Source organism: Eupeodes corollae, chromosome 3, assembly GCF_945859685.1.
Source record: "Eupeodes corollae chromosome 3, idEupCoro1.1, whole genome shotgun sequence".
Taxonomy (NCBI): Eukaryota; Metazoa; Arthropoda; class Insecta; order Diptera; family Syrphidae; genus Eupeodes; species Eupeodes corollae.
The window spans coordinates 85,947,223-85,962,097 of record NC_079149.1 but is presented as its reverse complement, the minus strand read 5'-3'; the positions used below and the strand labels follow the sequence as shown (position 1 = coordinate 85,962,097).

The window sequence follows — 14,875 nt, the reverse complement described above, 5'->3', positions numbered from 1 at the left end:
AAATTCCAAAATTATTCCAGTTACACATCATTTTTAAAAGGAGTTCCAGGCCACGGCATGATAGTAGTGTCATCGGGAAGCAAGTATAAGAGCAGGGGTGCCATGAACGTGACATTTTATTAACGTAGCCTAAAGTATGCCGTCGTCGCGTACAAATAACTTTTTGAGAGATTTATTTTGTTCTACTTGGATTTGGATTTCAATGTGTTTTCTAGGTGAAACTTGAAAAATACTCAAATCAAATCAACTATAAAAAGTGTTTCTGTTTGCAATGCGCTCATAACTATGAGTTCTCTATAGCAAAGGGCAATGAGCCAATGAATAGGTACAAGGTTTTAGTTTTAAAAGGTATAAAGAGAGCGTTGTAGAATGAAAAAACTACAACAACAGGAACACGAGTAATAAAGTCATATAAATAAATGTAATAATTGAAAAAATGATTATCAAGGTAGAAATCTATCCTTTTTCCTATCGTTCTGTTTTAAATTAAAAACAAGGTTAGATTTGAAAAGACCTGTATGTATATCTCTATATGGAATGTGCACTTTAACAGGTGATGAAGTTCATAAAATTTGGTCTATGTGTAGGAACCTACTGAAAAATAGCAGAATGACTCTTGAATTTTTAGTACGAAGAAATGCATATGTTTTTAATGATTAGTTTAAGCTTTTTATAAATTGGACACACATTTATTTTTTTGTATTTTAATTTATTGAATGAATTTATAAGCCAAAATATTTATAAAATATTTATTATTAATTACATTTAGCTGTTGACAAGATTGTTTTAAATTAAGGTTTAAGGTCAAAAATATACAATTTAAATATTCTCAAAAACGAACTTATAAATTTGTGTTCAAATTTTCTCGTAAATATTTGTTCTTTATTTGGCTTTTTCAATAAAAAAATATGTTTTTTAATGGTTCAGAAGGCTACCCAACATGCAACCGTTATTTAGTTTTTAAATTTTCTCAAGAATTAAATAACTGATTCAATAATTTGATAATAATAAATACTATAATCAATTATATTTAATGAAAAAATGTCATTGTGTTTATGTTTTATTTAAAGAAAAAATATAAAATGCTTTTATTCGAAATTCGATATTTCGAAAATTAGTCAATATTTTTCGAAATGTAAAACGTATTTTATTAAACTTAAAGTAAGTGCATTCTAAAAATATTTGTAAACTAAAACTGAATAGTTTTAAATATAGAACATTAATTAATTTTAAAATACTAATCTTGAAGAATTGAATCAAATGGCATTAAAATTTTTGATAGCAAACTATTTTCCAGTTAAATTTTAAAATACAGACAATATTTTTAAATAAACTTTTTGGATATACAGTGGTGGACAGGAAGTTAACACACTGAAAAGAGTACAAGTATTTCTCTACTTTCAATTCTTTATTACTTGCAAGTAACGGTTCATTTGTATGTTGTTACTATGACTACCTTATATGGTAATAAAAATGTGTAAATGATTGAAAAGTAAAAAACTGTTTTGTGAAAAATGAAGATTGTTTGTGAATTGCGATGTTTTTAGCTGGACATAAATTTAGCCCGTTTTGCAATCAAAGAGTGCATTTTTAACTTCCCATAGGAAGTTATTGTAATGGGTCCGATTTGTCAAATTGAAAATTTTGACATTTCTCGACGTTTCAATGTCAATAGAGTCGAAATAAAAGATTTTTAGAAAGATGTCTGTGCGTTCGCGACGTTTTTTTCGTCGTCCATAGCTCAAGAACCAGAAGAGATATCGACTTCAAATAAATTTTGTTATACAGATAATAAGGCAGAAAGATGCAGAAAGGGCTCTCAAGAAAATTGCGTGGGTGGTTTTTTTCACCATAGCAGTTTGAAAAAAAGGTGAAAATTTTGGTTAACCCTAAATATCTTACGAACCAAAAACGCTAGAGACTTGAATTAAATTTTATATAATATACTGTAACGTGATACCAAACAGGTATATTTTTTGAAAAAAATCAATATAACGGTTTTTTTAAAATTTTACGACTGAAATATGATTTCATCTCTAAAACAATTGTGTGCAACGAAAAATAATGTTTTTGACATCTGATAAAATTTTGAGAAAAATTGAATTGACAAAAGTTCGTAAAAAATGATTTTCGACTCAAATATCTTTTAAAAACATTGAGATAATAGGTTTTTACTAATTTTTCTTATAAGAAATATTGTTTTCAACATAAGGACAAATTTTGAGAAAAATCGAATTGACAGTTTTTTTTACAAAAAATAAAAACCTAAAAAAAAAACGTATAAAAGTGGGTAAAAATTGATTTTCGACTCAAATATCTCTTCAAAACTTTGAAAAATTGGCTTCAAACTAATTTTATCTTATAAGAAATATTGTTTTCAACATTTGGTAAAATTTTTAAAAAAATCGAATTGACAGTTTTTTTTACAAAAAATAAAATTCTAAAAAAACAATACTAAAACTAGGTAAAAAATTTACTTTCGGCTCAAATAGCTTTTCAAAAACTAAAAATATTGGCTTCAAACTTAATTTATTTCACAGAAAATATTGTTTTCAATATTCAGGAATTAAAAAATAAAATCTACAAAAAATAGTGCGCAAATTTGTTAAAAAATAGACAAACTTTTAAGCAAGACAAATCGACAGACGGGATGGGAAGTTATCAGTGTGGGTCGAATCCCAGCCTCTTTTTAATTTTTGTATGATAATTTTTGAGGTAATTAAATATTCCTTTAATGATCAATATTAAAAAAATAAAAAAAAATAATAATAATTAGTCATGTTTGGAGTTATTGCAATGACGGATTTAAGCTTGCTGCCGCCATAGGCCCTGTTCGATGCGCCACCCTTTTTGATAAATTGAATTTCATTAATTTTGATCCAATATTTTTATTTTAAAATAACTTTATTTATTGAAATATAATTTTTTAAATATAGATAAATGAGTATTAAAATTTAAACAAAGAAATCTTAAACATTTTTTTCAATATTAATTAATTTTAAATTTTTTTCCTGGCTTTGGTCGCGAAAAAACGTCGATTATATGGTCATAATTAATTTCTTGGACTAGTTTAGCTTCAATTGACATTAATGCAAGAGCATTAAGTCTATCTTGGCCCATGCTTGCGCGTAAATAAGTTTTTAAGCGTTTTCGAGTGGAAAAAGATCTTTCTCCTGAACAATTTGTAGCCGGAATACTCAAAAAAATACGGAGAGCAATGTCCACATTCGGATAAACATCTCGAAGACTCCATGAATGCTTTACTGCATTGCATATTTTTTGTGCAGAGCGTACATCTTCCGTATTTGCTAAGAAATCTTGCAATTGAAAATGTAAATGAATAAATTCATTGCTTAGTTTATTGGCAAGATTTTTCAATTCGTTTGTATCTATTTCGGATAACAAACAACAAAATTTATATTTTCGTCAAGCTTTTTCTATGCACTTTTACGCCCGGCCAATTGTACACTTAGAGTGTCTAGAATAGGGTAATAAACATTTGTGCGAAAATTTCCTTGTCCAGAAAAAGGTGTTCTTTCATTTAACCGTGACACATCTGGCTAAATTCTTCTGGTTTTTTTGTTATGAGTATCATAACGATAATAATCGGGAACTCCAGATAGTGTTTTGGATATTCTTCATAATCAGAAAATTCTATGTCTCATGTCTTAAAGAAATAGAGCCAGAGAGTTATAGATCTGAACAACGGATTATAAATCAGTTTGAGATTCTTGAAGCTTCTTACTAGCAGCATTAAAACGATCTAAAATTACATTCCAAATTTAATGAACAAGGAACGTAATCTGCTAAAGGATTAATTGTTTTGATTCGTGTCTAAAGGCCTGAATATATAGCTGACAGATTGCTTGCATTATCATAAGATTGACCACGACAGTTCATTATTTCCAAATCATTATTTTCGAGAGATTTTAACAAAGCATCCTCAATATCTTTAGCTTTATGGCCGATATTTGGTAAAAATTCTAGAAACCTTTCAACAATCTCACCGTTATCACGTACATATCTGATAATTATAGTAAGCTCATCAACATGTGCAATATCAGGCGTAGAGTCTACAATTATACCAAAATACCTAGCAGATTGCACTTCACTGGAAATTTGTTGTAGTACTTTATACTGAATTAACAATATAATTTCTTCATAGATTGTCTTAGACAAATACGACGTATTTCCACTACCAGGGTGCGCATATAATTTTAAATGTTCAGATAAAAATGAATCGAATTCAGCAAGAAGCTCTACTGTTCCTAAAAAATCCTAATTAGGGGATCTCCTATTCGTTCTGAATTTCCTCGAAATGGCAACCCTCTTACTGCAACATGAATCTTTAATCATACATTTTTTTGGCATTTCAAAAATTTTGCCACCCTTAAATTATGCTGCCCTAGGCCGGGCCTCACGGGCCTAGGCGTAAATCCATCAAAAAAATCTGAAATCTAGGTTACAATTTGCCAAAGCTCACCTAGCAAAGCAAAAGTTTTTGGAAAAAAATGTTCTGGAGCAATAAATCCAATTCTGCCGGTTTGGATCTGATGTGAAAAAATATGTATGGCGTCCAAAAAACTGGGAATATGATCACCATTAAGATGGTGAAATACGGTGGAGGCAACCTTATGGTCTGGGCTGCTTTTTCATGGCACGGCCGGCGTTGGTTGGCCCCATCGTACAAATTTACACCAAAATGGACCAGAACTTGTACAGGGATATCCTGTTGGATCATATGATACCCTACGAAGAAGATAATTTCCCGTTATTATGGCGCTTCATGCACGACAACGACCTTAAACACACTTCAAAGTTAGTGAAGTTTTGAAGTTGCCAGCACAATCACCCGATCTTAGCCCGATCGAGAATTTGTGGAATGATGTTGAACATTACATAGAGCAAAAAAACCAACCAATTTAACACTATTGTGGCAGCAGATTCAAAATGCTTGGTATGCAATTCTAAAATCAAGATGTGAGGCTTTGGTTAAAAGTTTGCCAAGAAGAATTTCTTCTGTACTGCAAAATAAAGGATTCCCTACCAAATACTAAGAAAAACTTAGAATTGATAACGATAAGTAAAATTTTATCAAGAAACTGTTGAATGTGCTAAATTCGTGTCGAGGCGAAAAATTGATGTTTCTACATTCCATACTTTTTTCTTCTTACAGATGTCAAACATATTTGATGAAGTACTATGAAAAAATAAAAATATAACTAATTTTATAATAAGAAAACAAATTGAAAATTAAATGGTTTTTATTTTCTTTAACAAGTGTGCTAAATTCTTGTTCACCATACTGTTTAAGCAACGCAATTTTAAACATGTTCGCAGTTTATTTCAAGACTGCGTTTGAAGATTTTTCTTCTGCAAGGCACCTCTTCTCTTATTTTTCCTAACACATAAGATAACAGTCATCTTGCATCAATCAACTTTTCGATTTCTGAGGCCTCTATACTTGACAATATTTTAAATCAAAGTGGAACGTTTTACGTTAGAGGAATGTGTTTCGTCTTTTTAACAAGTCTCCTAATTGCAAATATCCATAACTAAACCAGTCCATAAAAGAGGTTCTAAAAATATTAGTTAAGAATTATCGTCCTTTAGCGAAATTGTCTGTTATTCCTCTAGTTGTTTGATTCCTATGTCTTTAATGCAATGTCTTTTAATTGTTTTTCTGTAATATGTAAAATCATCATGGGTTTGTGGGAAAGTATATACAAATACTTATTTATTGCAAAACTCTTCTTTTTTCTTCTTTCTAAATTGAGATAAATTGGACTTAAGGACGGTTTAGTTATGTGTATTTCATCACATCTTAAAGATAAATATGTTAGTATCATGTTTAGAAGTAACCCTTTATGTCAATTTAAAATCAATTCTGGTGTACCTCAAGGGAGTCACCTTGGTCCATTACTATTTATTTTATTTATTGATGATTTGTCTTTTCTTTTAAGTAATTTCATATCGCTAATTTGTGCAGATGATGTTAAAATTTATATAATTATTAGGATTTATATAATTAGGAGGAACAAGAAGATTTAAATCAATATAGAATCCAGCTGTACTAGGCTCAAAATTAACGGTTATTCACGAGGTTTCTTCAAAAGGTATTAAAATTCTGTATATTTCTTATGTCAGACCGAAAGAGTAGTGATCCTAAATGGCTATCCTGGGGAACTCCTGATTTAACAATGAAATATTTTGGAAAAGAACTTCAGATTTTATTGTGATTAGATTTACTTGGTTTAAATGAAGGCGTTGAAAGTTTCACAAGTGATATAATGTCTTATGTTAGATGGAAAAAAGATCGATAATGGCCTTAACTAACACGATCGTGGTGGCCAATCATTGTGATCATCTCTTCGAGAAATGAAAGGCTCAAACAATTTTTTTTTGCTCTGAGCACTTTGACTGAAAAATGTTAACTATTTTTGTAATGTAGCTTCAAAAGCAAATGTCACAAGATTGTAGCTTCAAAAGTGACAGCTGGCTCAAATGAAACCTCTTTTAGTATTATATGTAAAGTGAATCTATTAAAAAGAATATGTTTGTCATCAACGAAAAATATGTAGGTTTATTGATTTAAGACAAAAAAACATAGTGACGCGAAGGCGGGTTGAACGATAATTTCCGAAAAAGGTTTAACATAGCACAAATCTTTTAAGATAATCATAGTGAGCAGTAAGGAACTGAAATTCAACTTAAGTTTTTGATATTTAAAACTTGCACACCCAAGAACTTCCCACTTTATAAAGCAATTCCGAGAGCAGGAATATTCAAATGTTTCACAAACATTAGAAATAGGAAAGATGAACGTTAATAAATACCATTTTGTTTTGAGTATAATCTTTCCATGCACTAGTAAGGTATAGTGTTTTTTTTAAATTGACTTACAAAGAAAAGTAAGTCAGTTCTTAGAAAGAACCTCGATAATCTTCATTGTTGAAGAAAACCTCTGACTTTAGAACGCTCAGGAGCGTCTTTAAACTTTTGGGGCCCTGGGCCCACTAGGATATATTTTTTTAATTTTATGTAAGTTTATTTTTTATATTTGTTTTGATTTGGTTTCTTTTTTAAATATACTCGTATATACAAGTTTAAGTACACAATAAAATATTATTGAAGGCATACTTTAATTAAGTCATCAAATTCAATTTCCTGCAGTAATTCATTTTGAATTGATAAAATTGACAAGCTGTTTAGTTGTAGTATTGTGCTTCGAAATAAATTTTTTATCCAGTTCAATTCAAAAAAGCTACAGGCAGTTTCTACATTTGGAAATGAGTTCCCAGTTTTGTACATTGTAATTAGACTACAATTTTGATATTGTAATAAGATCTTCATTTACATCTTTATTGAATTATTTTAAATTTTCTATGATATTTTTTTTAAAACTATTCGCAAGAATTTTGGAACTCCACTGAAGTCTAATATTTTTAATTGCAAAGTAAAAGTGTCAATAATTGAAAAAAAAAAAATTGATATTTTAAACTTTTCTTTCCCAATCAGCTGGACGGATAGTGCAAGACCATCAAAATGTGTTGCAAGCGAACTTCGTACTATTTTTCGTTGCATCAAGTCTTTATAATTAGCATCCGGATTCTGAATTTTGTCCCACAATTCAAATTTATCAAACTTTTCCCTTAGATCATTTATGAAAGAACATCAATCGTTATTATTTCTCTTGCTGGTTTTATGAATTCTTTCTAATATTATGCTCCAAATTTTTGTTTAAATGAGGGACTCCATTTTTGACATTTTCTTAGACAGGCTGTATCTGAAGCTTGCTCTAGATCTCTAGAGATAGATGTCAAGGCTTTAGTAATTTGTTTATAACCATCTTGGTTAATTTGATAGTGACCATCTTGTTTCAGAAAGGCTTTTAAGAACTCTATGTGAACCTAAACATTCATTCAATTTTTTTTCCAGCGATAGGTGGAAGCTGTTCTATATTTTTTGAACCACTCGAAAGAAACTTGTTGCCTCCTGTACACAACCAGCCGCATGAAGGCCATCTAAGTTAAGAGAATGGGCTGTTCAAGGTACCAAAGGTAGCACTTCTCCTTTAATCTTGCTTGCAAACCACAATATTTTTCCGACATATTAGACGTATTATCATAGCTTTGTACTGTGCAATCCTCTATTGAATCATATGATATAACAGAATTGTCAAGATTGTGTCAGCCAAATATTCAGACTTTTGCTCTTGAATAGGTATACATTTTAAGAACATGGGACAACTTTGTGTTTGTTTATGGAGTGAATTGAAAAGCCAACATGTGCGCAGAACTGTAGAGTATAACGAAAGCAGAGTTGTTTAAATAATGTTGACAGCGTGTGCAGGTGTATAATTAAAGAAGTTTAAGATGTTGAGGATGAGAATTTCAACGGAACGGAGAGTAAAATGAAACTTGTTTACATTCATTCACTTTGAGTTTTTGGATTTGGGGGCCAACAAATTTCGGGGCCCTGGGCCATGGCCCACCTAAAGACGCCACTGAGAACGCTGGTGGTTTCGCCATTAAAGCAGCTTGTTATATAGAATCAAAAATCAATAAATGGAAACAAACAAAACGTTTTCAAAAATGTATTTAAATTAAGTTTGCAATTGTAAAAATAAAAGTTAAATCCATTATAGGGTATAAACAACATTTACTTTAAAACATTACTGACCTCAAAAGAAACAAAAAGTAAGGTTTTCAAACGTTTAACAAATAATTAATGTTTAGTAAAAGCTTTCAATGTTGCCTTTAAAAGTGATTTCCTTTTTCAAAATTAATAATAGATATATTCAAAATGGTGTTTTTTTAAAAAAAAACCCTTCAACTACCCTTCTGACCGCTACATGCTGTTTTTAAATTCAAATGAAAAATCAAATTTTCAAAAAACAAAGCCTTAATAAAAATTAAACCATTGAGAAAACAAAACAATCATTATTTGAAATAGTACTTTTTCTACAATACAGTTTAAACAACACACAATTTAAAATTGTTATAATATTATTTACATATTTGCAATAAAGAATAAACTTCTAACAGTTCCTACAGAACACGGATACCCCAACAAATCTTCAAATCTCTTTTTATTTAAATTGTAAAAATGTTTATTTCTAAAGATGTGTATTTCCGTCAAAAAATGTTGCCGCCACTTCAGTTTATATGTACGTAAAATGAAAAAGGGGGATGGGGCTTGAGAAATGCGGTATAATGGACATATAGTTCGTTGCTTATGTATTGAAAATGTATCTTTACATTAATTCGATCAATACAACAAAAGAATGAGCTGTTAAAAATATCTCTTTCAGTTAAATGACACATACCACATTAGAGTGTGGCACCAGGAAAATTCAAATGTAGCTACAGTGTTGACAAGTGACATACGCGAAAAACGAAAGCATGAGTATTCTCCTTCTTTATAGCTTCTTATTTAGCTTCTTAAGGTTCTTTAGTTTCTTAGTCTTATTCTTTTCTTACCCGCCTTTTATTCCTAATCATGAATGGAGATTTATAGTTGTGTTTGCCATGATGATGGTGTAGTAGTTTCTTCATTTTTATTCTCCGGTCTCTGGTTTTCCGGTGCGGAGAGGCGCAATGAGCTTATCAGCTGGTCAGGATCGTCGATATGGGCGAACTATGGGCTTAACCTCGAAATTTCTTCAAAATTTTGAAGGAGAAATAAATTTAAACACACTTTTAGGTAAATTTCAATAACCACCCTTGCCACACAGAAAGAACCAAAGCATTATTAAAGGCGAGATATTTAGGTCATTCTAGGCTGAGGCGATAGAGATGCCCTCTATTTTTAACTTTGTATTTAACACTATTTGCACTATTTTTCATGTGCACTTAAAAGACGTTATATAAACCAACTCAACTAGGCACTTAAAAATTTTTCAAAAACGAGGTTTAATTTCGAAAACTCTAAGCAACGAGAATTGGAATATTTAATCATTAAAAAATATTCCCGAAATGGCCATGATTTTTTTTTTTTGAAATATAGGTATGGGTATAAATTAATTGGAATGTAACACAGCCGATATATCAAAACATTTTTAGGTTTTCAAAAAAAGAAAAATTAAACAAAAATCAATTCGGTCTCAGCTGAATGTGGAAATTCCCCTGCGATTTCTATACTCCTAGTACGATATGACGCGACGTGCAGCAGCCGAAAAAGCAAACCAAAACGTAAAATAAATAAATAGTCTCTGGCACAGCTTGCGTGCAAGATCTTAAAAAGAGAAAATACAACAGAAAATTTCTTGTATATTTACATTTTCGAAAAGAGAGTGCAGGAAAGTGGTGACAAAATCTCAGGGAACAAGTATTTAATTTACTATATGAGAAAATAAAATAAAAATGAAACAAGGAAAATCGTCAAATGAACTTCTATTTTTGAACTTGTACTGAAAGAACTGCCAGAATAGTGGAATTAGAAAAAAAACGACTTACTATACGTAGGAAGAAACAAACATACAATTTTTGTATAAACAAATATAAGATCAATGATATGTAATTTTTAAATATATGTACATATATGAAAAGATCATTAATTCCAGAGATTTGTTCATTAAGTATTTAAATAAATAAAGGCATAGGGTAATAAGGTTGGTCGACATAATTCTTTTAAAACATGTCCCTTCAAAAATGCTAAAACCAATCATCAACGGGGTTTTTAAGACTAAATTAAAACTCAAAATATCTCTTTAACAATAAATTGTATGATGATTTTTCAAAGTTAAAATCTATCTTTTCCATATAGTGGAGAGTGTGGTTTTAGTGGAGTTTCATTAGTCGTATTCCGTAACTAATGGCTGAATCACAAACACGATTCAGCTTCGTCTGCGTTATGGTGGGCCTGCATCGAAGTTAGGTTAGGTTAACGTGGCTGCGGATTTAGAATCCACTCACTTAGGCCAAAAGAAAAGTTCCATTGTGATACCACATGAATCTAGAGAATTACTTCTTACTAGTCGAACCATTTGAGCTTTTTATAAAGCGAAGGAGATATTTGATATCCTTTTTAGCTAGTTTACTGGGATTATCAAAAGAGTAGTCTCTCAGATGAAGTTTGCGTCTTAGTGAAAGAGCAGGGCAAGTGCAGAGAAGGTGAGAGATTGTTTCCTCTTCTTCTTCGTCAATACAGCTCCTGCAGAAGTCATTTGAGGTTACACCAAGTCGTATTGCGTGTCTGCCTATAAGACTGTGTCCCGTAAGGACACCTATTAGGGAGCTAATATGAAGTCTCCTTTGAGATAACAAGTTCTTAGAGCGCTTTAGGTCCAGTGAAGGCCATATGTTGGTAAATTGTGCCATCTAGAATTTGCTATCGCAAAAGCTGTTTCTTTTAGCTGCAGCTATCGGTATACCTATCTCCTCCCTTTCAGGTGAAATAGGCATGATGGTTCCATTTTTAGCGAGTTCATCGGCTCTACAATTTCCCGTGATGTCTCTGTGGCCCGGCACCCAACATAGGTGAATGTTAAATTGCTCCGCCATCTCCATAAGAGACGATCGACAATCGAAGGCCGTTTGAGAATTGGTTGAGACACCGTCAAGAGATATTTAAGCAGCCTGACTGTCCGAGAAGATGCGGATATCAGAAGTTGATATCACGTTTTCTCTTAGCCAGGAGAGAAACTCTTTGATCGCTAAAATTTCCGCTTGAAAGACGCTACGATGATTAGGGAGGCGAAATGAGATGCTTAGATTAAGTTTTTCTGAATACACACCACTACCAACTCCCTCATTTGTCTTGGATCTATCTGTATAAAAATGAAGTTTCTTTGAATGACATTTCTATTATTTCATCCCTCCCAAGAGCGAATATTTTGTTGGTTGACATTTTTTTACAGCTGTTGAGCTGTCAGACAAAGCAAATGTTCAGATAATTGAACTAGAGCTTACGTTACATTACGTTCTTTTCCTTACGATTGCATTGAATTCCTAAGGCTAACCTAGTAAACGTCAAGTGAAGTCGAAGACGAAGTGTGTTTGTGATTCAGCCATTACTCCCTCTTACATTCCACAACAAGATCCACAAAAACAGCTGACATTAGACATAATAGTTTTTTAAAGTCAATTGAAAATAAAATTGCTTTTGAATTTTTGAGTTTCAAGTAAAATTGTTATAAAATACAATCAACACAGAAATGTATAACGTGGCAAGTTATTTTTTCGTGGAGCAGCTGTGACTACAAAGAGAAGGAGTATAAAAAGAAAGACTAATTGCTTTTACAGAAAATCCATTGCTTTACGGTACTCAAAAAACTTTACAATTATTTAAACAATGGTTTAGTCTTTTGGTTTTAAAATTTACTTTCTAAAACTTTTCAACGATAGATTTTTCGCGGAAGTTGAAAACGACTTCAATCTAAGACTATCACGACAACCTTAATTAAAATACTATAGGAGATGTTTAACATAATCTCGCAATCTGAAAAAAGACTCGAACCGACATTTTTTTATTTTTATAAACATCGAAATTCCTCACTTTTTGCCATTTTTTCCATTACGTTGGTCCAAGAGAATTCAAATCCTCCATGCAGGATTCCTTCTTATGGTTGAACAGGACCTCTTTTGAAATTTTGGCAAAATGCTGATTTTGCTCCATGAGCTCAACAAGTATTTTAATCTGTCGTTGATTTGTTACTTTAATCCTAAATAAAAATGTTTAAAATTATAAAATTAAAAACTAGCGAAAAAGTCGTTCGTTATTATTATCGTTAGCAGTTTTTGTGCCCAGAAAAGTTGTTATGACGACTAACCGAATGCCAAACAAATAAACGAATCAGTCCCAATAAACGACAAACTAGCATTGGCATTTTAATAGTTTCTTTCAGATTTTTGTTAGACAGTAGAATCTAACAACTTTTAAAGATTTTTCCAATATACATATTTAAATATTTCACTTGTGAATTAAAAAAGGATTATAATGTAGGTTCGGAAAACCATCAATGATTTTATTGAAAAAGCTACCTCATAAAATTAGCCTTAAATACACATATTTGTGTGTAATATCTCGAAAACCTGAAGTGCCACCATAATTTTGAAGTTGGATCTGAATTAAGACCATCAAAATCCATTGTAAAAGTGCATATGTTTTTAATACTGTCGCAAAATTGCAAACAAGCTATTTTTAAGGGTTTGATTAGCAATTTGCAAAATATTTAGCTTTTTACTAAGAAAATCTAATTGTTTTTTTTTTTTTAAATTAGCATCCAAACATGTCTAAAAATCGACAGTTCGTGAAAATAAACAAAGCAAAAACGCTTAAACGGACCTATTAGTTGGAATTCCCAGCTGTTGATTGGACCATTCTATCCAATGCTTTTATAAGAATAAGTAGACAGATGTCATATGGATTTAACATATTGCTAAAAGTTAAAGCAGCCAATCTTTGATGTTAATTTTAGTAAAATGTTAAATTTAATTCTTAGATAGTAAGACGTTAAAATCGTTTAAAACTAGGTAAATCATCTTTTAAGCTTAGTAAATTGCTAAAAATGGATTAACATTTTACTAAACCGGTTAAAATTTTGAGCCACTGTTTTTTAATATTAGAAAAAATTAACAACAGTCAGTACTTCTTTTTAGTTTCCAATTTAATTTTTATAACTTTTCGTATTTTTTTGTTACAGGTTTTTATTTTTCACTCAATTGGATAATATGAAGACAGTTTAAAGTTTGTAGTCCCTTTTTGTTCTCGAAATTTGTTGTAAATACTTCAAATTATTAAATTGTCCTCGAGATATTTGGGTCAAAAATCAATTTTTACCAATTTTGTGTAGTCAAGTTTTTAGGTTTTTATTTTTGAAAAAAAACTGTCAATTCGATTTTTTTAAAAATTAAAAAATGTTTTAAATGTTATTCTTTGTTATTTAAAATTGTTTTGAAATTAATTATCATTTTTAGTTCGAAAAATATTCGGGGAAAAAGGATATTTTGTTTTATTAAAAATAACAGTTAATCTATATAATATATAAAACTGAAATCAAGCAAAAGAGGAAGTCTTTGTTACTGTTTGGCTTCGAAACTTCTTATCCAATTGCCATGCAGTTTTTTTTTATGAAACAGGATATCACAGAGCAGCTCCGTTTTAAATTGCCTTTAAAGTTGCAACGCCAAGAGCGTCCATTTTGTAGTATCTCGAAAAAAAAGTTCACTAGATAAAGTACTTTAAGAAACGACGTTTAATACGTGGGACGAATCGACTAAGGTGAATGAAGGTACACTTAGAGATTTAAGAGCTGCTGAACGTCCGATGGGAGATGTTGTGATACTGTTCGCTGGTGAAGCTTTCCTAAAATCGTCGTTTCTGTGGGTTTCTGTCAAACTTTTAAGATTGACCACAAATATGAGCGTACATTTGGGAGGTTATAATAATGCAGTACATTTTTCAAGAACTCTTTTTGATATATAAATGGAAATATTTTAAATAATGATGGTGAAGTATAAGGACAAGATGAATTAATAGCTTATGTTTACCCTTAAGCCGCCCAAATTTCAGAGAAAATGAATTTTACAAGGATAAATAGTAAAATTCTTTCAATGTTTCAGGCCCATCAACAAACTTATCTTTGATAATCTGAGTGATCAAGATAATGCTATTGATATTCCAATTGAATTTTTGAACTCTTTGAATACATCAGAACTTCCCCCGCATAAATTGGACTTAAAAATTGGGGCTCCAATAATACTTATGAGGAATTTGAATGCACCGAAATTATGCAATCATACAAGACTACGGATAGTAGCTATATGCAGAGGAACGTGATTGAAGCTAACATTCTTTCCGGGTCTGCCCAAGGTCAAGTCGTTTTTATTCCCAGGATATAGATGATTACTAACGAATACCCGTTGGAATTTAA

The 14,875-nt window shown here is 31.0% G+C and overlaps 1 protein-coding gene across 2 annotated transcripts in view; it reads right to left on the bottom strand.

Annotated features, from left to right (window-relative positions):
- LOC129952571 (voltage-dependent L-type calcium channel subunit beta-1) overlaps positions 1-10,219 on the bottom strand; it is a 76,389-nt gene extending 66,170 nt beyond the window's left edge. The window contains exons 1-2 of one of the 2 annotated variants that reach the window (XM_056065219.1): positions 9,724-10,219; positions 9,483-9,662 (exon numbers count right to left, since the gene is read on the bottom strand). In XM_056065219.1, the coding sequence (XP_055921194.1) occupies positions 9,483-9,557 (75 nt within the window). In that variant the 5' untranslated portion in view covers positions 9,558-9,662; positions 9,724-10,219. Of the gene's footprint in view, positions 1-9,482 lie in introns of both variants that reach the window. The other variant, XM_056065218.1, reaches the window with a different exon arrangement.
- Positions 10,220-14,875: the final 4,656 nt, after the last annotated feature.